This window comes from Cyclopterus lumpus, chromosome 5, assembly GCF_009769545.1.
Source record: "Cyclopterus lumpus isolate fCycLum1 chromosome 5, fCycLum1.pri, whole genome shotgun sequence".
NCBI classification, from domain to species: Eukaryota; Metazoa; Chordata; class Actinopteri; order Perciformes; family Cyclopteridae; genus Cyclopterus; species Cyclopterus lumpus.
The window spans coordinates 5,592,086-5,618,869 of NC_046970.1; the positions used below are offsets into that span (position 1 = coordinate 5,592,086).

The 26,784-nt window shown below is 43.2% G+C and overlaps 2 protein-coding genes across 2 annotated transcripts in view; both read right to left on the reverse strand.

The window, feature by feature from the left end:
* The window catches only part of prickle2b (prickle homolog 2b), an 80,064-nt gene extending 67,067 nt beyond the window's left edge, over positions 1 to 12,997 (reverse strand). The window contains exons 1-2 of the mRNA XM_034533091.1: positions 12,956 to 12,997; positions 12,333 to 12,418 (exon numbers count right to left, since the gene is read on the reverse strand). Of these exons, the coding sequence (XP_034388982.1) occupies positions 12,333 to 12,418; positions 12,956 to 12,997 (128 nt within the window). The remainder of the gene's footprint in view (positions 1 to 12,332; positions 12,419 to 12,955) is intronic.
* Positions 12,998 to 20,126: 7,129 nt separating this feature from the next.
* The window catches only part of LOC117730784 (A disintegrin and metalloproteinase with thrombospondin motifs 9-like), a 38,544-nt gene continuing 31,886 nt past the window's right edge, over positions 20,127 to 26,784 (reverse strand). Inside the window, 9 exon segments of the mRNA XM_034532770.1 lie at positions 20,127 to 20,216; positions 21,277 to 21,381; positions 21,689 to 21,780; positions 22,125 to 22,258; positions 22,414 to 22,508; positions 22,833 to 22,927; positions 23,175 to 23,304; positions 23,913 to 24,107; positions 24,320 to 24,490. Coding sequence (XP_034388661.1) covers positions 20,127 to 20,216; positions 21,277 to 21,381; positions 21,689 to 21,780; positions 22,125 to 22,258; positions 22,414 to 22,508; positions 22,833 to 22,927; positions 23,175 to 23,304; positions 23,913 to 24,107; positions 24,320 to 24,490 — 1,107 coding nt within the window.

The window sequence follows — 26,784 nt, forward strand, 5'->3', positions numbered from 1 at the left end:
TATGGTCATTCAAATGAATTCACACCTAAAGGTTAGTTCTATTGGTCAGTTTAAAGGATTGCCGCAGTTCTGTTCGCTAAGCCAATTGATAAGCTGGCAAGGTCAAAGCTCACACTTCCGGTCAAGGACAGGAAGTTCCCCTTCACAATAAAACCCACTATCCTGCCTTCAGAATAAAAGCAACACATTAGGTTTCAATCGGCATCCATTTTAACTATTGTCTAAACAATAAAACATTCATTCATTCCCATGCATCATACAGTTAATCATTACATTTGTCATTAAAACAGAATAATAAAACAGTGATCCTCTCTTATGTTTCACAATACATTCCTCCAGAATATTCCTCATAATATCCCAAATTAATTATCATTTCTTTCTTTATGTATTACTTTAAAACATACACTTCTCTTATCTACATGTGCAAATATATATAAAATCCACTACAACCCAACACAAACCATCATGCTGTAACAACAAATGCATTGGAGAAAATGCCAGTTCACACCCAACTACTAAGTGCAATGGCTAAAACACAGCAGGAGGCAAGGCACTGTCGAATAAAAAGTATGATAGATTTATTTAAAATATTCTAATTTCTTTTGTCTTTTTTCACTACACAACTGGTAAAAGTTGTTTATATATATATTTTGGATATAGAATATACTGTTACACTATATTGGCATTTTAGCAGAACTTTTCTTACTCGTTTATTTATTATTATTATTTATTTGGTGCAGAATACAGTTTTGTATTTAAACTAAGGTTTTATTACTGTAATTATGTTTAAATCAGTTCCAAGTTACACAAATGTTAGTATATTTTAATAAAGTTTTCCTGTTCAACATAATATACAATATCAACTACGTTTTTTTTTTATATGGGGGGGAAGCTGGAAGTGTCCCTACCAATGCTGAGACCAAACCTACGCCCCTGCCCTGTGGTGTGGGAAAACCCTCAGGGCGGAGGATTAAACGGGAGAAAAGGGGATTTGCTGGTTAAAAGCTGACCTCTGACCTTTTGATTCAACAGATCAGCTCATTCTGCTCTCTGCCTCTGGTCTGTACAGCAAAGTCACATTCACTGTCGTGGCTGCGCAGGAACGCACAGGTTTACATGCCGGGCTGTTATGTGACCGATGAAGGCGGCGGATGCAACAGCTCATAAAGTGTGATCGCACAATACTGACGTTACATCAGCCCCTGAGACTAATGTGTGATACAGCCACGCTGTTCATGTGAATCATCCTGCGACCAACTGGACCAAGTCAAAGGGGAAACTGCATCCTCCCGTTTCGATTATATTTTCAGGTTCCACATTTAGTTTTTCCAACTCTAACTCGACATGTTTTCAGTGTTGGGTATCATAAGCTAATCTGAGCTCCTTCAACATCAAATTCAAGAACTGTTACAGTCTGTCTGCTAGCCATTTCTCAACCTGATACAAGAGTATCAGGTTGAGAAATAAATCACGAAGAGGTGGGGAGGGGGTTACAATGAAAGGGTACCTTGCTGGTGAGTTACTCCGCTCTCTGGTTTCACAAGATTGTCAGACTTCACAGATGGAAGGCATATACCTCCGCAGCTCGAGCGCTCTTGGGGGCCGCGCTGCTCGGTGAAGAATGAATCGGGGACTCTTCTTTACAAATATATCCAAGTATTGCAACCCACAAATGTCTGGTTCTGATTCTTCCGATGAGCGCGTCCGTTTCATGTTTCACAGGGTTAGAAGTCAATAAAATGTCCCTGGCAGACATGCCAACTATGTGATATCCATGCTGACGAAAAGCATCGACAATAAATCAACACGGTAACAGAAACCAATGAGCACTCTGTTGAACGGACAACTTAAAATAACTTGCATAACTGTATTCAATTTAGGTTATGATGTGCGCTTCAAGTCCGATACTGTACTTTATTTGGGCTGAAGCACCCGAATGCTGATCCTTTGATACTCAACGGGATTAAATTTGACACTTCACGTCAGAGCAAAAAGTCTTGCAGTGTTTCCCACAGGATTGCATTCTTAACTGTGTTAAAGAAGCTTTTGAAAGGACTTTCAAACACAAACACATTGCATTGAAACACAGCCAATAACAACCTCAAAAACTATTTCAATTTCACTTGGGTATCAACTCTGCCTCCACAGGCCTTTGCTGCTCAGTGTGACTAACGACAAGGAGAGAAAACACGTGACGTCAAGTGAGAAAAAGCAGCCTCTTTCTTTCTTTCTTTCTTTCTTTCTCTCTTTCTCTCGTATGCGTGTTCACTCCGCCTGTCCTCATTTGTTCTGCTCCTATTGTAATACTGATAATGCAGTACTTGTCTGGTCTGTTGTCAAGGCAGCAGCAAACTTACAGCACACTCATTGCCTTGGCAACCGGTCAACCTGCACAAATAAACCAGATGAGTGAAAAAGAAAGACAGGCAGAGAAGAGAAGAGGGAGCGAGTAGCGGAGCTCTAAGTTATTTTTAAGCTGGAGCAACAGAGACATGATTGTGTGCAGTACGGGTGATGATGGCTTCTATCTGATTGCTGAGGTACCTCTGTCAGGTGTCAGCATTACAGGCTCCCATTTCCATCCATCTTAATCCAGAATGACTCAATGTCTGGGCCGCCGCTGTCTCCTTGCAAACCACAGGCCTTAAAAGCACATGTCATGGTACTTTAAATCCTCCTGTCTGAACTAGCTGCTGCATGCACCATGAAAATGTGATTTGTGTGTTTGAGTTCAATCCTGGCACACAGTTCATCTCTTCAATCTGAACTGTATTAGTAGAGACTTAAGAAACACAACGAAACAAAACCTTAAAGGGGAAGCTGCAGAAAGTAGAGTTGGACCTATAAACCCTCAAAGCTGACTTGGAGCTAAATGCTAATGCTAACATGCTCACAGTAAAGAAAAGTTACCACGCTGATGTTAACCAGGTATAAAGTGTACTATGTTCACCTGAGTTTAGGATGTTAGCTTGCTCACACTTGCTAATAATTAGCACCAAAAACAAAGTACAGCTTATGCTGATGGGGAAGTTGTTGTTCATTAATAAAACATTTTGACAATTTACAATTTTTACTTGATGATGGCAGATGACAAATTCCGGTTGTTATTTCACTGACAATTTCAGAAGGCAACAGTGGAAAAAGTTATTAGGATACATTTTTTAAAGACTATGAATTCCCAATTGTGTGCCAATCCATTGAAACACGCCTACCTGTACAAAATCAAATGGGAATCCATTTCTCCCGACCGACCGACATTGACATCTGCCACATGTTGCAAAAAAAGAAATATATATATCTAAAAAAAAAATCTCTCTATCAAATATCTTGAGCAGAACCGGAGCCTTTTTATTTAATCAATATTCAAAACTTGTATGAATTGTTTCAGATGAACACAACATCACAACTAGTCATTGGAGCGGTCTATTTTCTTGCTGGTTTGCGTGTATGCTGACCCAATAGGTCTCGGTGAAGCAGTTTGTTACTGCAGGCCTCCATCAGAGGAAGCTGGCCACGCTTCACAGCCTTTTCTCATCTCCTTCTCTCTGCAGCCAGATCAGTTGATAGATACCTGCACAGTTTGGCCAGCCTACTCTCTCATCCGTGGACTACAGCCTGGACTTAAGAGCCTCTCAGCTATTAATACTCACACGTACACACAGACGCACGGGCTGGAGAAAAACACTGAATACACAACGAAGAAAAAGTGTCAGTGAACCAGCTGATCGGAAACAGGAACAGCATCACAGTTCATCCAGCCTATTAGAGACAGCTTTGACTCATGCAGAGCTGTAAGCAGAACTAAGACGACACCTCGCCCACTCCTCAGATGACGACAAATGAGACAGACAGACAGGGGCAGGAAGTAAGAGAAAGAGATGGTGGATACGAGGAATATATATTTATATATAGGCTCAAAGCTGAGACGATGCGCAACGATAGATTTCAGAGTTAAATTGGGTTTTAAAAGAAAAGCTAACCAAGTGCAATACAGCAAATGGAAATAACATTCAACACACACACACTTTACAATTAGTTTTCCAGCTGAGACATTTGGTCCTGAGGTCTCAAAATGTGCCATCAATACTGCAAATAAACCCTGCGTGTGTGTGTGTGTGTGCGTGTGTGTGTGTGTGTGTGTGTGTGTGTGTGTCCGTGCTGTTTGATGGAGTGGCTGCCTGGGCCCTTTCTGAGACGGCAACAATCAGTTCTCTCAGGTCAACGTGCCACTTAGGCCAACCAATAATCAGTAGGCTTGCAGAATCAATAAACCAATCAAATAAGTTAACACTGCAGAGTCATCAAGCTCCGATGGCAGTTTGGGCAAATGAGGCTTTGGGCTCCACTGGGAGTTTGGGTCTGTAATGAAAATAGGAAAAGTCATTAAAGTAATGGAGAAGTCCAAGAGAAACTGTCAGCATGTCTCTAACTTATGAGGTTAACTTAATAAACAAAGTAAGGTTCTGTGACCATTGTCACACAGTAGCTCTGGGCATGTCATTCATTCATTCCTGGGCATTTTGACCATCCCATACTCCAGTTCATGCATGAACACATAATACAAGGATGACAACCGGGATAACGCACTATGCTGTTGTGCAATACTGACCTCTATTGGCTGCTACAATATTAAACATAAAAACAGGGCACTCTTCACTCTTTTCCAAAATCCCCACCACTGAGGAGAGGCCTTCCAAACACATGAAATCTATCAAGGACTTTGAGTTCAAACCACACGGCTGGTAGGGCTCTGATGAAGGATTCTCACTTCCACGCACCCCTCCCCCCTCCCCCTGGATGGGAACAGGTGGCTGGACAGAGAGAACTGGGGGGGGGGGGGAGATAAAACAAGAGGAGGAGAGAATCAAAGAGGTCTTTGAAGTGGTGCACTGCTTAAACCTCGCTGCACAGGGCTGGCAGTCTAAACTGGAGATATGAGGAGGTGCGTGGATGGATGGATGCAGGGAGGAAGGAGGAAGGGTCCGCATGGATGAAGGTTTAGTGGCTTCAGGGCGATGCAGTGACGTCACAATCCGAATGCATGAGCACAGAATAAAAAGGAAATGATAGAGAACCTCTGGAAATATACAACAGACCAAACTAGCACCGGAGGGAAATTGAACTGTAAGAAGAACGCAAATAATAACAAATATTTAATTTGTCCATCAATTTAATCTCCACTGCACCCACCGATCAATTGATGAATGGATTTGGGGCTTCAGTGATTAGTCGACAGCCAGAGAATTCATCGGTAACAAAATAGAGAACTAAACAATCATTGAAGTCATTTATTGAACAAAAAATACAAAATCTTTGCAGGATGCTAGCGGCATGTCTTTAGTCAGTCAGTCAGTGCGACCACCGCTTTGGTCCAGACTGAAATAACAATTGTAAACACAGTCGAGGTCCCCAGAGGATAAATTCTAACTTTCCCTCTGGCTCCTTTTTTTCTCAAGCTCCAATATTAGCTCAGTCTTTACTTGATGGATTGATATGGGGTCAGATCAGTCTCAATAATTGCAAATGCACACAGAAAGACTTACAAATGCAAACACAAAGATTTACAAATGCGGAAGCGATCAGGATGACATGAGTGAACTCTCTACTGTGGTGGGCGGGTGGAAATTGTAGGCCAGAGCACAGTAAATGCTCACTTGCTGTGCGTATGACGGCAGTGAGCCGGCCTCCCTTTATTTCCGGAGACAGTTCAAAGGCAGCTTAGTTCTAAGCCTTCATTAAGGCATGTATCAGCACCAGGGAAACAATCGGAGTGAATTAGCGTCGGTAGCGCGCAGCTCAGGGAGAAACACGGGGGTTTGCTAATGTGAGAAGAATGAAAACTAGCTACAAGCGGTACAAGGTTACAATCACGTCACATGTTGTGCAAAATAGTGTTTTTAATTCAGAGTTTTGACACCCACGTTCATGTTATGTGTTCCTCGCACAGGCATTTGTGAGGTAGCACAGTTTTGTATCATTTCACCAGGAACAGTGCTACTCCTGCTTCACTTTGGGATTTATGGCATCACTAAACACTGATATTGATCTACATACACGCTTTCAGTTGCACCAGTTCAGTTTTGAATAGTAGTTTGAAGGGTTTCAAAGAGGTGAGTCACCGTTAATCTTATATTTATGCATGAGCATATATACACACACACACACATATACATATATATATATATATATATGCATGAGCCTATATAAAAAAAAGAGCATATAATGCATCTCTCTCTCTCACACTCACACACTCACACACACACACACACACACACACACACACACACACACACACACACACACACACACACACACACACACTTCTGTGAGGGACTAAAAGGACTTTTCTGATGCCTATCAGTCTTAATCCAAATGCATGAGCACCTGTTAGAGATGACCTTGATAGGAGAAGCAGGGAAATACTGGAGCTGTGGATCAGAGTAAAGCTACTGGCTTTATTGCAGAATTTGCCGGCAAACAATACACAGCTGTCCTAAGCTCCATTAGAACTATATGAAAGAGTCTGTTGGGTCTGATTAGATAACACAGTAAATGATGCAATACTGCTGAAGTACAGAGACGCACCGGATGCAAATTAAGGAGTTATTGTATATTTGATCGTGGATCGCAATGTGGACGATTATTCTAGTCTTTATGCTGCTCATATAGCTGGAGTGTAGTCATGTAGTCATGTGATGTGGTGGCTTAGTGTTATGGTTCATCCTCAAATGTTTTTCTGTCGACATATAAGCCAGTAGCCCTGTTGCCACCACATAATTGAAAGAGGATGGATGAGCCTTTCTGTATGCCAATACAGCTCATTATTCATTTATTTAGTTGGCACTATCATATGCTTACCTCTGAGTTATTGCTTGGACAAAACCTAAAAACACAACCTCATCCCACCAAAATGGAATTACATTTAATTAAATTGCTGATCTCTTGTGTGTCAGGTCTCATCTTGGACTCAACAGAGTGACTGTTGGAGTTCAGTGAGCCACATTTTGCTCTGTTTGCCTCCTGCTGGTCAGTTTAGTGAACTTCACCACCAGAGAGTTAAAAACAGTTGAGAACTGAACAGAAGAGCTTCTTTATACCAGCTAGCTTTTTTTATGATTATGAAAATCAATATTATCAATCAGAGATAGAAAGGCAGTTGGATTAGAGGATTGTAATCTGAAAAGATAAACAAGAGTATTTATCATTTCACGTCAAAAAAGCAGCTCCTCCCTTCACGATGCTTCACTGTAAATATCATAGCTCCTCTCTTTTACGGTTTATACCTCTAGTATCTACACACAAGACATCTAAAAGCACAAGACATACAAACATGATGCTGGAGATATAAATACACGGCAAGAAAACAACCACACATAGCTGCCGTAGTCTAAATGACTGATAATTGTTGAGCTGACACACTGACCTTTAAATAGCTCAGCTGCAATATAAAGAGGAGGAGTCACAGTGGTGAGCGTACAGTCAACATGTATATCTGACATAGCGAGGTGAGAAGACGGCCTTCACTCTGGCATCTCTTTGACCTCATGAGGCGCCGCTGTTCAGGGACAAAACAAGACCAAACGAAAGAAAATGACTGCACCGACTGCACAGCAGCATTGCATTCGTTACTGCTACGCTTAGTTTCCCCTGAGCTTCAAATGACCATTGAAAATACACATTGTTTCAGACAAACATGTCGTGCACTACTATACAGAAGCCACAGAAAGTTACAAAAGCAATTACTACAAGCGCAGAGCAACCCGACACCTCAAAGGATCTCCTGTTGCACGTCAGGAACCCACCAGGGCGGATGAGATGACCCGACCGCCGTTGACGCGTCCATCTTTGTTTCAGACGTGAAGTTAAAAGCCTCAAACCTCTCCAGCTCCAGCATCGGCTCCAGAGGCGTCACGTGTGTATAATTACAAGCTGTATCTGAACCAGAAGAGAGTGATCATTTCCTCTCTCCTGACAGAGTCTATGAGCACACAGCCAGCCAATGAAACAGTCAACACAACGAGAAGAGAGGTGTAAACTACTACCACTGAAAAGGCAATACATCAATTATTGAGAATACACTCAGAAAACCTAATAACATCATATCAAGGAATCAGTGCACGTGAAACAATGTGTGCATTCAGAAGGACAAATCAGACAATATCTCATAACAAATGGGTCTTTTACCTGTGGTCATTATTAAAACCACAGTCGATCTTAACCACGGGGGGGGGGAATGGAATTCATTAGAATTCAGCAGCTGATCGACAGGCCCCCTCCCCTCAGGATCCCAGCCAGCCGCATGCGAAGCCATCAGCCGTGCTTGATCTGCACAGAGTCTGTACCGTTACAGTGAGATGAGGGGAAAAACAAGGAGAAATGGCAAACAGGATGCAGGGGGGCGAGGGGGAGAGAAAACAGCAATAGAAAGAAGACCAGGAGAGTAAGAGAAGAGGGATGGAAAGTGACAAGTTCAGCCCAACACTGTCTGCGAACCCAAAGGTCAAACTATGATTTATATCAGGGCTCCGCAGCTCTCTGGGTTCGCATTATCTGTGAACATCAGTCATACATCACGTGACCCCGCGGACCTGTCAAAGTATAACCCCTCTCCGAATGAATTTCCTCCTACTGACGAAGACAAAACACACCATTTACACAATAAAAAGCCCAGCTTGACGAGTCATTCGCCTCCTGACCCACGCGAGTGCCATCACAGAAGTGGCTGCTGCTCTACGAGCCCAGGGAGGGAATAAGACAGCAGGGTAGGGAGTGTTTTCCAACTCTGGAAACTATCTCAACTAAACTAGCTGAAGTGATAAATCAGCAGAGCCTCCATTGTGTGACCACCGACCACCAATGGCTTCACCCCCCCCCCCCCCCCCCTCCTCACCTCATACTGAGTCTTCTTCTTCTTTGCTGAAATAGGCGGAGCCCTTTCATATGCCGATGCGAGCCGACAGTTTTATTTGCCAGGCCGTCTTGTTAACACAGTGAATAGCGGGGCCGGCCTGTGTTATGCAGATCGGCCCGGGTTACCGAGGGGACAGACGTCAGAAAGCCATTCAGGGCCCGGGTTAAAACTCAACCTTGGCCACTCTTGTTCTACTGCAAGCACCTTTTCTCCTCTTTTTTTTCTCCCCTCTTTCTCTCTCTCGCTGCTGCCTTTTAGCCAGCTAACGTTTCTGCTTGGACACAAGGAGAGGCTTTGTCCAGCTCTGGCATCCCAAATTAAACCTGCTGCTTTAAATGAAGTATGTTGTGCTGCTGGCTGGAGGAAATGAAGGAATGGCAAATGGAAAGATCTCATGGCATAAATCCTCCTTTGTAGTCTGATTCATGTCTGGACTGACCCAACCCAACCAACGGGTCAAGTGTAACCTTTTAGGCCCCCATTAGACGCAGCTCTAAAACATGCCGGCATCGTGCAGAAGAGAGTCATGTGATCGGTCCGATCAGGTAACACATTTACACTCAGAGCACATGCCAATAGGCCTGGTAATGAGTCTCATTAGCACAAGGAAAAGCAATGAATCCCAAAGGCAGGCATTAATAATTCAGGAGGAGCATGTTGTGCAAGGAGAATCTCCTCACAGCCCACTGGGCTTACTGAGCCACACAGGCAGCCAGGTAACAGAAGCTCCTCTTTCATCCGTCACCCACAGCAGCCTGGGTGTCATTTTCCACTGCAGCTTCCGCCCACCTCATCCAGAGAGATCTCAAGGGATGCTGGTAGAAGACCGTCGTCCTGAGTCTTTTCGATGTTGCGCCTCCACACACACACACACACACACACACACACACACACACACACACACACACGTCGAGAGACATCCAGAGCCGTCGACTGTGAACTTGCTCGGTTCTGTTCTTGAAAACCAGCTGCAGCTCTATAGAAAACTCACGTCACACTTGTCAGCCACTGTTTGCAGACACGGGCCACTGTGTTTAAACATTCACACTTGAGTCAAATAACAGCGACAGCGAATTCCTGACACTAGTGTTTTGGTAGGCCTGGGTGATTTTAAATAGCCAACACTAGACTGGGTTGTCTCTGGACTCTGAATGCCTCAACACACTCAGTCAACTTACTATAAAAGGACCAGGCTGAACCCCCCCAGGAGTTTAGCTCAGTGGGAACATCTTATACAGAGAGGAGGACGCAGAATAAATAGAAGAGAGAGAGAGAAAAACAGTGCTTGTACCATATGTTTATCTATTGAATATTTAGAGAATCATCAATATTTCAGTGAGTTCAGAGAAAAACACGTGTTGAACGTGTGTGGCCAACGTTAGGACAGGGTCATTTAAAATCCATTCTGTGTGAGCTCGATAAACAACAACATGCATGAATTACAAGAATTAAAACACAAGGTTCCCAACCTCTGGGTCGGGAGAGCCCAAGGGGTCCTTGGATCAATCTAAGGGGTGCCATTATTTTTCAATTATTTTTGTGAAATACTTCTACACTAATACTCTAGAAACCGTTCAAAATTAAAGACATTTTGACTAGCTCATGTCCACACTATATGGACATAACCTGTGGTTAGTTGACACAAGTTGTTTGTAGGCCATTCTTTAAAATGGACCAGGACCATTATTCTGTTTAATTGTAATGTGAATGTTGGTAAATTGGGGGTGTAGCCAGCTAAAAGTTGAGTTTCAAGCCCTGCATGACAGTTTTTCATCAGACTTCATTATATAACAAGACGATGGGTCTCCAGACATGCTAGCAGCTCTTAGAGGCTGTTCTTACGGCCCAGACAAACTAAACCCACATCAAAAATAAACTCTCTCAACAGTCATAATACCTCTTGTATGGTACATGACCAGAGGACCCCGGTACATGCACACCTGTCTCCTTCTTCTCCCCATCTCCGACCTCAGGGTCGCTTTAAGTCCACCACATTCCAAAACACATTGCTACAGAACCATATCTTCCCGAAATTAGCATGAAAACAGATTTATTTATCCTTGAGAGAAAAAACAGGAAATTCTTCTATGCAGGAACAAAGCCTTGTTGGAGCTATAAAACCTTTTAGTCTGTGTTTCACTCCAGTCTGTCGGAGGGGAAAAAACTGTACTTTTTTATTGTGAGAGTGCAAAGACAGGCAAATTAAAGGGCTGCATTCCTGGGCCCGCTGTTGCCCCTGTGATCGTTTACTTTACAGCAATGGAGGCAGGATGGTCTTTATGATTCAGACCCTCCCATTCTATTGTGGATTGCTAGTAAGAGAGAAACTGCCTTAAGAATTCACGACTGCCATGTAAACTTTAAATTAGCTGGCTCCAACTTGGTTGACCTTTCTTTTGCCAAAATACTGTCGTTCTATGCCATATGTGTTTACGAGGAGAGCTGATATTAGGAATAATCATGGCGTGCTACAGAATGAAGCCGGTTTAAGTCAAGTTACAACTGAATTAAACTATTGTATTTTGTTCAGTTTTGTTGATCTAACAATTGTGGACCTCTCCGCCCCAAAGTAATCCCCAGTGGAGCAAGTCAAGCAGCTTATTGTGTCCCACAATCTCAAAGTAGGATTTGTAATCAGCACATAATGTGCCTTATGATGGAAACTGATTCCACTAAACAGCACGAGACACCACGCTCAGAGCATCTCTGTAAGGTCAACACTGCTCACAGAGGGACTCTGTTACTGAGTGATTGGTGTTGATCAGAATCAGCTGAGAAACTAACAATGTGCAGCTCGACGTACGTGATGCTACTTGTACTACATTCCTCAGAAGGAGTTGCGACCATTGGTCACACTCTTTTACACACTGACCCCAAACCACCTGCATGTCACAGCAGGATCACTTCTTATTACGGCTTCCCGTTGTTCTCACAGAATGAGACATTGTAGTTGGGACAGAGCGACTGCAGGAGACAGCGGGCTTGAATCCTCTCTGCTGCATGAATGGCCTCTACAGTAAAAACTATTATCTTAGAGCACGCGGGGACAATGGCTTCTTCACAATAGTATGGATGGCTGATTCTATTGAGAGTACCGGAGATCTGAAAGGGCTCCTCTTGCGACTACTTAAAAAGGAGAAACCCTTGAGTTGTTGTTTGTTTACCAACGGTTGCTTTGTTAAATAGCTGGCGGCTTTAACAGCTGGGTTACTATTACATGGCAGCAAATCATTCTCATTGTGTACTAATGTATCGACGAACGCCTCAGCTGACTACGAATTCACATCAGTCCGCCAGAGTGGTTTGATATCAAATGCACCCCCGTCTTCTGCATGGAAGCGTGTGCACAGCGGATAGGAAGCCGACTGTGTGGCCATCGATGTGATGTGTACGCACGCGTTCAGGGAATCGGTGGCGTTACCTCCATTTGTGTAGGGCGAAGCCCGGACACTGTTCTCCACAGGTGATGCAGGGCTGTCCTCTCTGCTGCTCATCTGCAGGGATCAGCTGTGGGGGAACAGGAGCAGAGGATGATGATTGGCTCTTTCTTTATCCATTTAGACAACAACGCTGCCTGTGGCTCTAAATGTCAGACGGCCATGGGCTAAATGGGGAGTATTTATACGAGTTACTTCACCTGCAGCATCCCTACAAAACTGTTTTCAACGCACCACAAGAAACAGTATTATGTTATAACCTAACTCGTTTTTTTAAGTTATAAGTTATTAATTACAGTTACACCGACAACAACAACACATGTTGGCTCCTCATCAGTTACATAAAAATATGTTACATTACATATTCCTATATTCAACATCACAAGCCACTGGTTGAAAGAGGGACAACATATCTTCTTTATCATCGTGTTGTTAATGAGACTTTCATAACAGATGTAATGTATGCCGTTAGCAACAGGACGAAGCAGAAAACACGAACAACTTTACAACAAACAAAACGGTTTTTTTTTTGTTAAATGTATTCATAATTAAAGTACCATTCGCCAATGGCTACCACCAAACCTCGAACTTTGTTTCGCCGACCTACCGATCTGCCGGAATCTCTCCTTTTATAGGCGCGACTGAACATGACAGGCTGATCGCAGGTCAGTGGAGGTGCAGTCTGAACAAATGGCGCACCGAGGAACCCAGAGAGCAGCGCACAGCTCGCGACTGTTCCCGACGCACCGAGCCCAGCCTGCGGGGCTCTCCAATTCACCTCCTTCATTAACGAATGGAGCTGTTCCGGATTGCAGCTCCACCCTGTTTCCTCACAGCCAATAGAGGACGAGAGCCAACACACTATAATTACATTTTGTACAACACCAGTGATGCAGGTGGTAAATGCCAGTGTGGGCGAGTGCTGACGTCCAGCCTCAGAAGATCTCAAGGCAAACAGCAGACCCTGTAATCTTTGAGCAAAGACATGTTTTATGTTTTCAAACGCCTTGTTTTCATATCACCAGTTTCTTATTATTCATTATGAGTTCCACGGCAACGAGGCACATTTCATTATGCCAACAGGTTCAGTTATAAAAGATGAGTCACAGTGTAACCTAATGCAACCTTGACTCATCCATTCACTGTTTCATTTCTTTTGTATTATATTTTTTTCTATAGTATGCTTATGGCATTGGTGTATGTTCTGTAGTTCCTTTCAGTAGCTAGACACACACACACACACACACACACACACACACACACACACACACACACACACACATCATCAGAATTTTTCTATCGGCATATTTTTCATTCATGCAATCTTAGTGCCACTCCATTTAAAAAGAAGAGGTAGTGAGGTAGTGTGTCCAATAGAAAGACATCCACCCACAGCTGTTCATGGCATCCACCACCCCCCCCCCCCCACCCCCCCCCCCCCCCCCCACACACACACACACACACACACCACCCCACTGTGTTGTGCATACCTAAACTTTAGAGAGGCTGACAGAGCTGCATAATAGAGAAGAGCCTTGAGCAACATATGTGTCTAGAAATGATCATTTACTTTCATCGCATCTTGCTGGAAGAATGCAGTCAGAGCACTCTCACACTGAGGCTGAAGCCTTTCCTCTGGTGATGAATAGTTTGCACTTGCTGGAGACAGTCAGCCCTGTCAGACCAACGGGAAGAAATGAACGTTGGTCTCACAGACGCTTCTTGTGAGATGAATGGAGGTTAGGAATGAACAACTGCGAATTAGGAGATGCTCAGAGGGTATAGGTACAGGAGAGTATTGGCATTATTGTCTCTAAATTATGAGTGGGAACAGGAGGAAAGACTATTCTGTTGTCCCCGATATATAAAAGTGTTTATTTTAATACCTTTTATTTATTTTGCAAAGACAGAAGTGAACATTGACATATTATTGCCTTGTGAGTTTCCCATTTACACATCCAGTGCAAAGTAAGCATTCACTGCTTCACATGTAAGTAATCATGTGGTGCATTGTTTACATGAACATATTGATTAGAGCTGCTTTGAAACCAACACTACTAACTAGTGCTCAAAATTGCACTCACTGAGAGAAGAAAAGTCCCTGATTTGAATGCAACACATGTATGTGGTTCTTTAATATGAATACGTTCTAACATAATGTCTGTCTTTGATTGACTCTCGTCGTATGAGAGAGGACGTATTATTAGTATTAGAAGTGGTAGCAGATGCAAATGCTTATATATGTCAATCCGTCAAAAGCAAAAGGAAAGCGCTGCCCTCTTTCTTGCTCTTTCATCTTCTTTCCCATTTTTTGGAGCAAGAAACACAGAAAGGGAGCGGCAGGTGTTGCTGCGTTAAAATGACGGACAGGCAACCCTGAGACTCTGGTGGATAAAGTAAGGACACATCCTTGTCACGCATCAGCAGTCTAGAGTACAGTGATGACAGTGAGATAGAAACAGAGAGGGAAGACAAGTGCAGCCATTCTTCATTCAGATAAACACACACTTTATCGGCATCCACATTTTCAGTGTGTGCATGTGCGCCCGAGGCTTACTGTAGTACTGAGCCTCAGTTCAAAGCCGTCCTAGATTACTTTGAGGAATGATGATGATAATGATGGTAGAGGGAGCCGACCCTGGGGACTCATGACTTTAAAACTCCCCTCAGATTAAGTCTTAAATTAAGAGCCTAAACACTGTTGGCAGAATCAAAAACAGATTGCATGCTATTCGGAGCAAACTCTCCTTTTTTGGTTGTACAGTCACCAGGACGGAGTGAGTGTCAGCGTATGGCGGATATTAGGCTTTTTTATTAGTATTTTTTTCCTGCTGTCATTGTGGAAAGCAAAGGCCTTCATAATCTGGGATTTCTGATGCCGTGCATTTTTACCCCGCATTATCTCAAATATCTTGCCGGTGAACTTTAGACCTGCAGAAGTCTATCAAGGCTAATTCGGCTTCAGTGAGCGGCTGCTTGCGAGGTGGCAGACGTGACGTTTTACAAGTGTTGGGAACGTCTCGAGCAGCCTGGAGCCTACAGCTGCTTAGGTCGCTGCTCTAATCCCTGTGGGAAGGTCTGGGAGACTCGTACTGTGACTGCACACTGTACTCATCGGAGTACATATGGACATACACAGGCAGGCAGCAGTTTATACGAGTCTTTGTGTGTGTTTATGGTATTCATCATACGTATGCATCATCATCATCATCATCATCATCAGCCCTTTTCCCCCTGTCTCAGTCTCTGGTGTGTATCCTAAAGATACACACCTCCAGACACACTTCCTCATACCCAACATTTAGAGACGACAGCAACCTCTTGCACCGTTAAAAGCAGTCAGCCAAAATGGATTACGTGACCTTTTCCTGCATAACTCACCCTCTCCTGTTTCCTCCCGAGTGGAGGTAAAACAATGGCAGTGGTTGGTGCCATTTAGCTGCAGATCACTGTAATGGAGCCAGAGGAGCAGAGGAAGAACTGCAGGCCGGTGAAGATCACCAACAAGCACGCTGAGGTGAAGCAGTGCTCCCATAAAACAATGGATCTGATCACTAATCTGCAGCTTTAGGAGTGGAGTCCACTCTGGAGTCCACTGTGTGGATATTATTTGTTAAAATATACATTTGTACATGTGTTCAAATATTTCAAACTCAACTGTGTACAAAAGGAAATAAAGGCTATAAAGATTTGAATCTCATGGAATACTCAATGCATTAAATCAAAAGATAGAGGCCTTAACTGCTAATTAGGATTTACTATCTCATAAAAAAATATCTTCTAATTGAGACAAAACTGGCTTAAAATGATGAGAACCTGATTTCATAAATCAGAATAATGAGATAAGACGGTCCTCTTTTTTGTTTCCTTTGGTGAAGGAGTGTATGTATTTTCAGATATAAAAATATGATATGAGCTGTTTCTGTGTTTCTGCTTTGAACCGCCTGCCCAGCCTGTCAAACAGAACACGCCCCTGTGAGGTCGCCATGGAGAAGGAAACCCCGGACAACCCACACAAACTCACACAAGCACACGCGAGGAGTTGAAACACAGGTTAAAGTTGCATCTAACGCTATTTGACGTGCCCTTTTCTGCGTGATTATGATTATGAGGCGCTTGTGACACAGTGCACTCACTCAACCCTCTGAGGCAGCATCAGTATCTTTACCAGGGACCGAAAACATGAATATATCTTCCAAACTATGGTTCAGCGTGTGTAAATGAGTCTACCAGAGACAATTAAATATTCCTATTAATTCTGCCCCGCAGTCAATTGTAGGATTTTATTCGCCACCTAAAATGTTTATGAAGTTATATTCACTCAAACCATTATGTTACACATAAAGCTGCACTAGGTGACAACTGACAGTTATGGGCTCCTGGTACTTACTAAAACTAGTATAAGCACAAGAAGAACATAACGCCAGTGAACTGACTGATTTTTTAACATCTCCCTAAAGTTTTCTCACATAAGCCACCATAAGCTACTGGACCAGACGGGGGGAGCAAAACGGCTGCATTTACAGAGGTCTTATGAGGGGTGGAAGGAAAAGATCATTCCCTGTTTGCATTTTTTGTATTCTGAAATCTGCTCAGCAATGAATTATGATCATCTGGAAAGACCTGTGTTGACGTCTGGTGGGTGGCCTGTTAATTCACTGCCGTGCATGCAGACAGAGGGCCAGGTTAGATCCATAAAACAGGTCCACGTGTCAGGTCACAAGCCAGACAGTTATGTGTAATCATATAATGGAGCAGAAGCACAATGGAGCGAGGGTTTTATGATCCACGCATTAATCTGAATATCAGGATGTTTACATCCAATGTAGTTGGATGAAGGTTCAAGGACAAAGTGGAGTAAAAACAATATATTAGTGTGAGAAGCAGACAGGCAGGTGTGTTATGTATGGGGCATTTTATTTCCTTCTTATCATTGCTTATCTGTTCTCATACATAAATCATGCTTTTCATATGGCGGCACCAAACCCTGCTCGTACAATTTATGCAGCTATGACAAATAAATTGTATTGGGGAAAAAAAAAAAACAGGAAACGTGTTGCCAGACGGTTCAGTTTATGGCAATACTGGATGGTAATTCATAGTCATTCACGGTCAAAGCCGGTGTACATTCACATAAAGATAAAGTAAAATAAATATTTGCATATAAAATAAAGCATTTATAATGATACTTTACTTTGTCGGACTTGATTGATATACATTTTCAGATACTTGATAAACACGTGGCAAATGCAAAAAGTACGATAAATACAATTAAATATCATAATAATCCCTTCATTTATGACACCTGAGGCCTCTATGGACTGAACTTGATTCTGACATTCACAGCAAGACACAAAATGTTTACTTCGCTGTGTCTTTAGAAATAATTCCATGTATAGAGGCAGATTAACACTGAACTTCCCTTTGGCTGAAGTGTGCACATTATCACGTACAGTAAGGCACTGAAATAGCATCATTTATGGCTTCTTAATCAGTTGTACATAAAGTATGCACCCTGCATATCGACCATACACACAGTTGAGGCTCCAAGAAAAGAAGTTTCCTTTCTTATTTTCTTCTACAGTTGTCTGAATTTCTCCTGCCATTTAACGTTTCTGAAGAAATACAACGGCATAAACCTGGCTAAAGAGATGCAAAAACAAACATATACACGCAAAAAGTACCCTGATATTGTCACAACAACAACATGCTCCAAACAGGAGCCCGTCGGTAACAACAGTTTGGACCGACTGGTAGAAAACAAAGACGGAGGGAGGAATGTTTTACAGGCAGCATCTGGACAGACATCACGCTGCGGTGGCCTGTGGGCTATTGTACATTACACTGCTATATATACAGGCCCCGCACTTTGAGAGGTGTCTCCAGGGCCAGACCGGTGCATTACATCCCCGGAGTGGCTACTGGAATTTGATTGGCCCGAGGTGAAGTCTTTCTTTCAAGTTCCTCCAGATAAGATAACCTGTCTGCTCCGCGGAAGCTAAAGGCTAATGGCTCTCCCCGGTCGCTGCACGCTACCTGAACGATACGCACCATCACAGAGGAATGTGCTTCCCTCTGATGTCTGGCAACGTAATCTCCACGGCTCCTGGAACCGGTAGTGTGTTCCGGTGTGTTTGTGTATGGGTCACCTCCTCCCCCGAAGCTCTCCACCGCCACACAAAACTCTTTTCTTGACATATACACACACACTTCATTCTATGAACATACGTTGTTGTTGTTGTTATTATTATTATTATTATTATTATACCCTTCAACTGCCTCACAGTTATTCACACCCGACTGCAAATGGGTTCCAGCCTATTTTACTTTCAGCTCAGCCAAAAGTATTAATGTAGAATGACGTTGATGTTGACGCTGACAAAACGGTTTCACTTTATACTTTAGACTAAATTAAGGGAGATTTAATTGACTTGCCTCCCCGAGTGCCTTTTCACATTCTGTACAACTACAGAATCAATACGAGTGTGCACAACATGGCAGCACCACCTGGCTTTGTGTTGCAGTTTATTGCACTTTCCTCTTTCCGGTCCAGCTGGACTGAGACTTACAGCTGCAATAAACAGCTGGAGGGAGTCAGATGGGGAAGCCTGAACACAGTCAATGGTCCATAATACCTGAATTTTTGATATGATATGACTATGATACCTCAAGAGTACCTGGATGAGAAGTATGCAGGTGAGTGAGACGGCCACAGAGGGCAGCAGCCCACTGAGTGGATGAATTTTCTGCAACAATTGCCCACATCTTTGAGATGGAAGGATCGCTGAACCTACTGGTAACATCAGACTGGGAGAATTCATTAAACCAAGAAGTCCTCTCAAGGAACTGCTCAGTGTTACGTGCTATGAAACTGGATCTAAAAAGAGCTATATGATAACTTTCCACAACCGGCTCCAGTTGCACTAGACAATTGTGCATGTGTACAATTATTTATCCCCTGAAGCGATGACGGTTTTAAAAAAAAGACCTCGACAGACTTCAACACAATGAATCCATCTAAAAAGAAATGCATGGCTGTACCACAGGCACTGTGGAGTAGTGTCAGTACTAAAATATCCAAATTGGAAGGCATATATTGGCAAAAACAAATGGGATAAATAGCAACTGTGTGGAGTTTGCTTCTGACAACAAAAAACAATTATATTACAATACAAAAATAAATGGTGAGAGTACAATAAATAAGACATTTCTACCCTGCTATGTACAATAATTACAACAGATTAATTTACAATATTATACACACACGTGAGTAAAAGAGGTCAGCTTGACCTGCAGCACCAAAGTGGAGGGACGTCTTGTCACAATGAGTATGAAGAGGAATGCCGAGGATGGAACGAGATGCTGAGAAAAAAACACATTTAACACTCATTGCAGACTACAGTTCTGTAATATGAAATACTTGATATTCATTTTTTAAGCGTATAAGTTACAGATGTATTCATGAATATAACTTAAGTGGGTTTTTTTAAAAGACTGAAAATATAAGCCTGGTTTATTCCTTTGTTTTACAAGCATTACTGGTGTAGATCACCCCTTATGAGCAATAACAACATTAATAACACAAATACTATACACTGTAGTTGAGGAGTTGTGTGCATCTGGCCTCATCTGTTTGGGAGTGACAGTAGGCTCCTCTCATGTGTTTTGGATTCTGTTGGTGTTGCCTTTATTTGGCTCACAGATTGTGTCTCTTATTATAGTATGAGTATTGTTGTCGTATTAAAAATGCACCCCGCACCTGTTTGTTGGTATTAGAACTACTCCGCTGTGACAGGCAGACTGGAGCCAGAGGACGGTGTGCATTTACCGCAGTAGCCGCCGCACATTCCTGACACTCTGCTGCCATCCTGTGGACACAAGAGGAATGACATCAGCTCTGTGCACTACTGCTGCTCTGCTGGGATGAATAAATATGAGGAAAAACATGTGCAAAATATGTATATGCATATGGTGGAAAAAAATGTCAGGATCACAGTTTGCTTGCATTTGTCTGTCCTGGCTTGAATAAACATTTTGTTGAAGCACTGATCTGAGCTGTCAGTGTGAAACACAACAACAACATCACTGTGAAAGCGGGGTCTAAATTTAGCTTTCCCTCTTCAAAAAAAGGCACACAAGGACTGAGGCCCACCAGGCAGGTTGTCAGCAGCATTGCTTCGCGCAAAACATCTAGAAACCACAAAAGGAAATTGCATCAGACGAGTACGGCAAAAGCCCGATCCCACGCCATGAAAGCCCCGGCGTGCAGCGAGTGGTTTGACTGATCTCCTCTGGAGTGCTCTCCACGTCCCACTCTCACAACCTGGCTTTATTTAAACGGCCTCCATAGTGCACACAGCGGGCCGGCTGACGATGGATATATCAGACTGTGGACACTTTTTGGCATCGAGACTGCCTCTCCAAAATGCACTCTCTCTCCTTCTTGAGCTCCATTTCAATAGAGGAGTGGGGAGGGCGGGGGTGTGTGTGGGGGGCACTTGAGAGAGCAGCTGCTCAATAAGGGTCCTTTCTCAGCGAGTTCATGGGGAGAAGTGGAGCTGTGAATACAGAATCCACTTGGGACCATGCCCACTAAGAGCTCTGAAGCCAAGAGGACATACCGAGTGGACAAATAGTGGCGGTAGGGCCTCAACAGAACAGAGAGGACGAGGGAGTCAAATAAACAGAGTAACAGAACCATGTATGTTACTATGAAACTGTTTCAACAAGCCAGGTGACCAGGACTTTATACATATATATATATATATATATATATATATATATATATATATATATATATTAGTATGTCATCATGAAAGAATAACACAAGAGATCTCCTTCTATCACATTTTTAAAAGAGTGTCCTCAAACCCTTCAAGACGCGTAGTTGGAGGTTTGCTGTAATTTTGGGAGTCGTCCTGCCAATACCTGTGACTTTCGTACATCAGCCTCTGCATAGTTGCCCTGGGAGATCCACGAGGAGTCCTCAGCCACCTTAAAACCTGTTCCTGAGAGGTTGACCCTGAACCGCCCCTGGGAGAAGAGACAGAGAAAGAGAATATGACATATGAGTTATCCCGAAAGAAAAAGTATCACAGCAATGTCAAAAAAAATACACGACAACGGAAAGGAACACATATATTGTTTATCAATTAAAGACAATCTGGGACATTTTCATGGAAACGCATTCCAAAATGTGAGGCATAATCTGAAAGAAAAACACCAATAAGGACTGCAAAGCATTTCAGTCAAAGGATTGGTTTACGAGGACACTTGAAATCAAGAATGGTATTTGTCTAACTACCTACTATGACTAACTACAGTCTGCTGCTGTTCTCACCTGTGGACAGCGTGCGGCGCTGTAGCAGTCTCCGGCTGTAGCGAATGGAACACTGTTGCCCTCAAGGGTGACGGCAAACCTCCAATCTGTAGCTGAGGAACAAGATAAACCAACACGCTAATTTAGTATGATGAGACAAGTATTGCGTCAGGGACCTCAGGTTCACTTTTTATAATGAGAGCTTACATCTCTCATGGAGATTTGTGTCATTTAACTGGTCTAAATCCAGCCGAGCCTAATGGCAATATCAGTATAATTTCATCTACTTAGAGCAGCCTTGTAATTGTGACATCTTGAGCCCATTAACCCGCGTGAGCACGGACGTAATTAAATGGCAAAGGAAGTCCTTATTTGAGAGTAATGGTGAGTTAACGCTGGCACAGGATGCTGTGTGTGTGTGTGTGTGTGTTTGTGTGTGTGTGTGAGAGCCACTCACTGATGATGTCCATCTTACTGAGGTCCAGGCGGACTTTGGAGAAGGCGGTGATGCCGGCGGCGTTGTAGTCTCTCCGACAGTCACAGTCCTCTCTCCTGGAGTCGTTGGCTGGACACTGGGTGGGGTCATTGAGTCTGGGAAACGCACACAAACACACACACAAAATACCGTAGCTCAACTTAACACTTCCATGGAATTTCTTCATTTACAGGCCAAAGAAAAAAAAAAACAGGAGTCAGCTGGATTTTGTAATGAAACTATTCCCATTGTTATCCTGTGAGCTGTTTACCTGAAGCCAAAGATCTCAGAAAAATTCTCCCCTTCTCCCGTCGTCAAGGTGATGTACTCCTGTGGAGTCTCTGTCTGCATTCCTGCACAGTAGACCTGAGGAGGAAAAGGAGAGGTGGCATCCAGGGGGAGAGGTAGTGAGCCGAGGGGTGGCGGTGGCGGGGTGGTAAAGAAACAGGAGAAAAGAGGAGAAGAAGTACACATTAGGAATGGACACACAATAATGTCGGTGAGGAGAAATGAGGAAAAAGAGGAGAATAGAAGACGTTACAATGCTGACAAGTCATTTTGACAGCAGTCAGAGAATTCCTTCTTCACGGTGTGTTGTGAATATGCTGCATCCTTTTGTAACCTTGTACATTAAGCTAGTAGTAAAACCGTCTCTGTCTCCTTTGTGCCATTAATATCATGTAATCGTACCTTGAGTGCCTTCCCTTGAATATCGACTAAGTGTTCGCTGTCTGGGAGCGGGCCGTTCATGCTCTGGACGTCGTGACAGCTCGAAGGCAAACGGCCTTGGAGACGCAAAAGAAGTAGAAACAAACAGGTGTAAATAATGCAGAACAGCAAGTCAGACTTCATGCACACGCACATTTCAGAAGTGAAGTCAAACGGGGGTAAATCACAGCATCAAATCAAAGAAAACTCATCGCTGATCGCCTCGGAACCATAAATATTTCACTCAAGGCCAAATTACCAAGAGGACTGGATTAGAGACAAGCCTGATACCATCAGGTGGTCTGATAGCCTGGCAGTACTCACAGCTCGGGGTCCTGCAGACCTCTCTGGCCTCGGGCATGAAGCCTCGAGAGCACCCGTTGCTTTGGCGACCATCTGCAGACACACACTGCACCGTCCTCTCCATCACGCCGTCACCACAGCTCGCTGAACACTGACGAGGAGGAGGAGGAGGACCACGACAGCGTGAAAATAGAACTTGCGGATGACTATGTCATTTCAGCAGTTATTATCTTTAAAGCGGCCCCGTTTAAAACGTATGTTCATGTTCATTTTTGTCATTTCAATACAGATAGTGAACCTTTTGGTTATGACACAGGTTGAGGTCAAAGGTACGATGTTTTTAATGTCGGGCAAAATGTGTGTAATGTGAAAGAAAAAGCACGACAGCGGATGTATGAAACAACGCGTTATGAAATTAAAGATTGTAATCAAGTTTCTATCAAAGGTTTGAGCAATGTTAGAGTATACATTTACGGACATTAAAATGAAAATGATTGCATATTCATTGTGAATATTAGAAGTTGACTGTAAAAAGTTAAATTGTTATAAACTATTACACTACATATAACTACATAAACTATGTAACTGCAAATAATTATAATTAGTCGAACATACCTGTTTGACTTGCATTCATTATTGTGGCTATCAAAGATAAATCCCAACTTCATCCATTTCCATTATATTTTAGGAAGCTAAGACCACAAACCTGCTTTGACAACACACTGACCGGACAACATTAAGAACCATGGACTCGCTCACCGGTCCCCAGATTCCAATCCTCCACTCCTGCGGCGGCGGGCACGGGTCCAAATTACAAGGCGTGTAGCTCTCAGGAGGGGTCCCGGGGCAGTTTGACAAAGACTGATGGCCATACTCATAGTTGTCATTCTCCACATGCACCTCGCTGCAGGAGATCAGACGCCGGCGGTAGCCCAGTCCACAGCTGGCTGAGCACTGGAGGAGAGAATAAATCACCGGAAATAATAACAGTACTCCACACAGGAAACATGCGTGATCTCTGTCATTTCCACAATGCAGAATTTGAAGATGACGATTTTCCTGCATGGTCTTTTTTTTTTTTAAGAGTATTTCCTCATCAAAGACGACTGACTTTTTACAATTAAGGTCTCAAAAAGGCTTTTGGTGGTGACGACGCCATTGCTCACCTCAGTCCATTCCCCGGTGATCCAGATCAATTCACAGGCCTGGATGTTACAGCTCTCCACGTCTGGAGGTCTGATCTGGTTCACACAGTACATCTCATGGACCTCCTGCTGGTTGTGGTCCACGCACTGCAAGGCCCGTCGTTGTTGGCCCGCTCCACACGACTCACTGCACTGTGATGGACACAGGGAGACACTGGCCTTTTACGGCAATGGCAAACCATGCTGAGTGGTATCAGGAGAAGCATCGGGACATTCCTTTATATACATGTAATGTCAATTTAAATGTAATGTTTGATTAAAGTGGACCTAGTTACTGTATGCACATCTATCCAGCAACAAACGGGAAGCTGCGTGTGCAACGACAAGGATTTAAAGTAGGGACTCTCAAAAACCCTCAATGGAGGTATCGCTGCAAAAAGGGGGGCAAGGAGGAACAGTTTGAGACCGTTGTGTTCTTGTGAAGCAGGGCCTTCACCACACACGACAGCGGAAAGATGTCAAAACAGTAGATAACAGCTGGGAGGGAAAACACAGCGCCGCTGATGAGCAGAAGAACCTGAGCCGAGGACACGGCCGAGTGCTAAGAAGATATTTCACAACTTTACAGTTTTCGGCGGATGAAAAGGTCAGAGCACCAAAAGAGACGAATATCACAATATGGTCAATGCTTCTGACAAATTAATGAGAGAGTCGGAAATAAAGAAATAAAACTTGTGCGCTACACCTGAGTTTGACCCAATCCTATCAGTCTCTCTCATCACAGGCAAACCTCAAATCAAATTAGACCAATGTGTCTGTGACTAACGAGAGCAGAACACGTGGCACATGTTTCCATGAGAACTAAATAATACATGTCACACCATGAGAGCGCTCTGTTGACCTATATCAACATCGGCGAGAAGCCGAGGACACATATATTTTAACGCTGTTGCTATGACAGTGGTGTCCTAAAATGAAGTGTACTTGATTGCAAGTTCAAAGCCATAGAACCACCTGGAGCTTGCGTGTTATACTTCATCCAGGTTCATGTAGTCACTAAACTATTACAACGTTCAATCTGCAAGAGGCGCGAGTTAAGAATGAAACATTTAGAGAGGCTTCCACATGCGTCAGAAACACTCGGATGCAGCCGACTCCAGCTGGTCTTCATCACTCTTTATATCTTCAACACTGTCAAACAAGTGAAATACCTGGAACTGCTATTGTGAGCTGTGCTGCTGTACTATGCACGGATAACACTCAGCCTGCATGGCGGCTGCCTGAGTTTCAGTATGTTTTGGTTTTATCGACGGCAGACAGAGCGATAAGCAACAATATTGAATTCCAGGGAGGATAGGTCTGTAGAAAGAAGCCATTTGAGAAGATTGACTCAACATCTGACCACCAGGGGGCGACTCCTCTGGTTCTATAAAAGTCTATGACTCTACTCTCTTGATTTATTCCCTCAGTGAACATTGCAAACATGAGTTTATGGTCTCAATCTCTAGTTTCAAGTCTTCTTCAATACAGCACAATTTGCATTTAATAAATGATTGTCCCATTAATAGGATAAAGCAGGGTATGCTTTAGGGCGTGGCTACCTTGTGAGTGACAGGTCGCTATCACAGCTGTGTCTAGTCTGAGAGTTGTCCTTGTTTTCGACTTACAACCTTAACCCTTTTACAGTGTGCTTTCAGTTCATAAAATGCAATCATAACCTTTTCGCCTCAATATCTTATTCAGCGTTCAGTCGTTCTCATTTCAAACCCCTTCGTGTCACTTCTGGTTGCAAAAAGCCAAAAGGCCAAGGACCAAAATGCTGAACTCAAGGCTTTAAAACGTCCGTCACTGTGACGACAAACAGTTCTTATGGACAGTCTAAGGATCGACTCCACAGTGCATGAAGTGTATAAAACATATAGGCAGATCCCGTGCCAGGTGAAGTGTTGTAATTACATCCAGCTGTTAATTGGAACACCCAGACAGAGAGCCGAGGACACACTTCATGCTGCTCCGTGACCCAGATTCAAGAAGAAGCTCCTGCTGCAGCGGCCTGTTCTAATCATCCCAACTCTCAACAAGGATATGTGGCCTCAAGCCTATAGAGAATAAAGTGTTGATCAGCAGGTGTGTGCTCATTAATTATAGCCTAGACTGCAACTTATATCAAGCAACACAACTCTTTAACCTTCAGTTGAGAGCAGATGAAAGATATATAACGATGTTATACACTTTTTTCTAAAGTAATATTCAATTATGCTCGAATATAAGTTGAAATAAAGACCCTGTTAATGTGGGTTTTATCTTAATTTCTTAATAGCTTAAAATTGTCTTGACTGAATAAATCATGTAATCAACAATTGGCAGGGAAAAATATTGAGGTACTATTAATGAGAGTTCAAATCCAGCTATTCTGCTTCACTGGGACTGTTTGGGTGGGGTTTGAGTAGATTTAATTGAAAATGGCCCAGAAACATAATCAAACA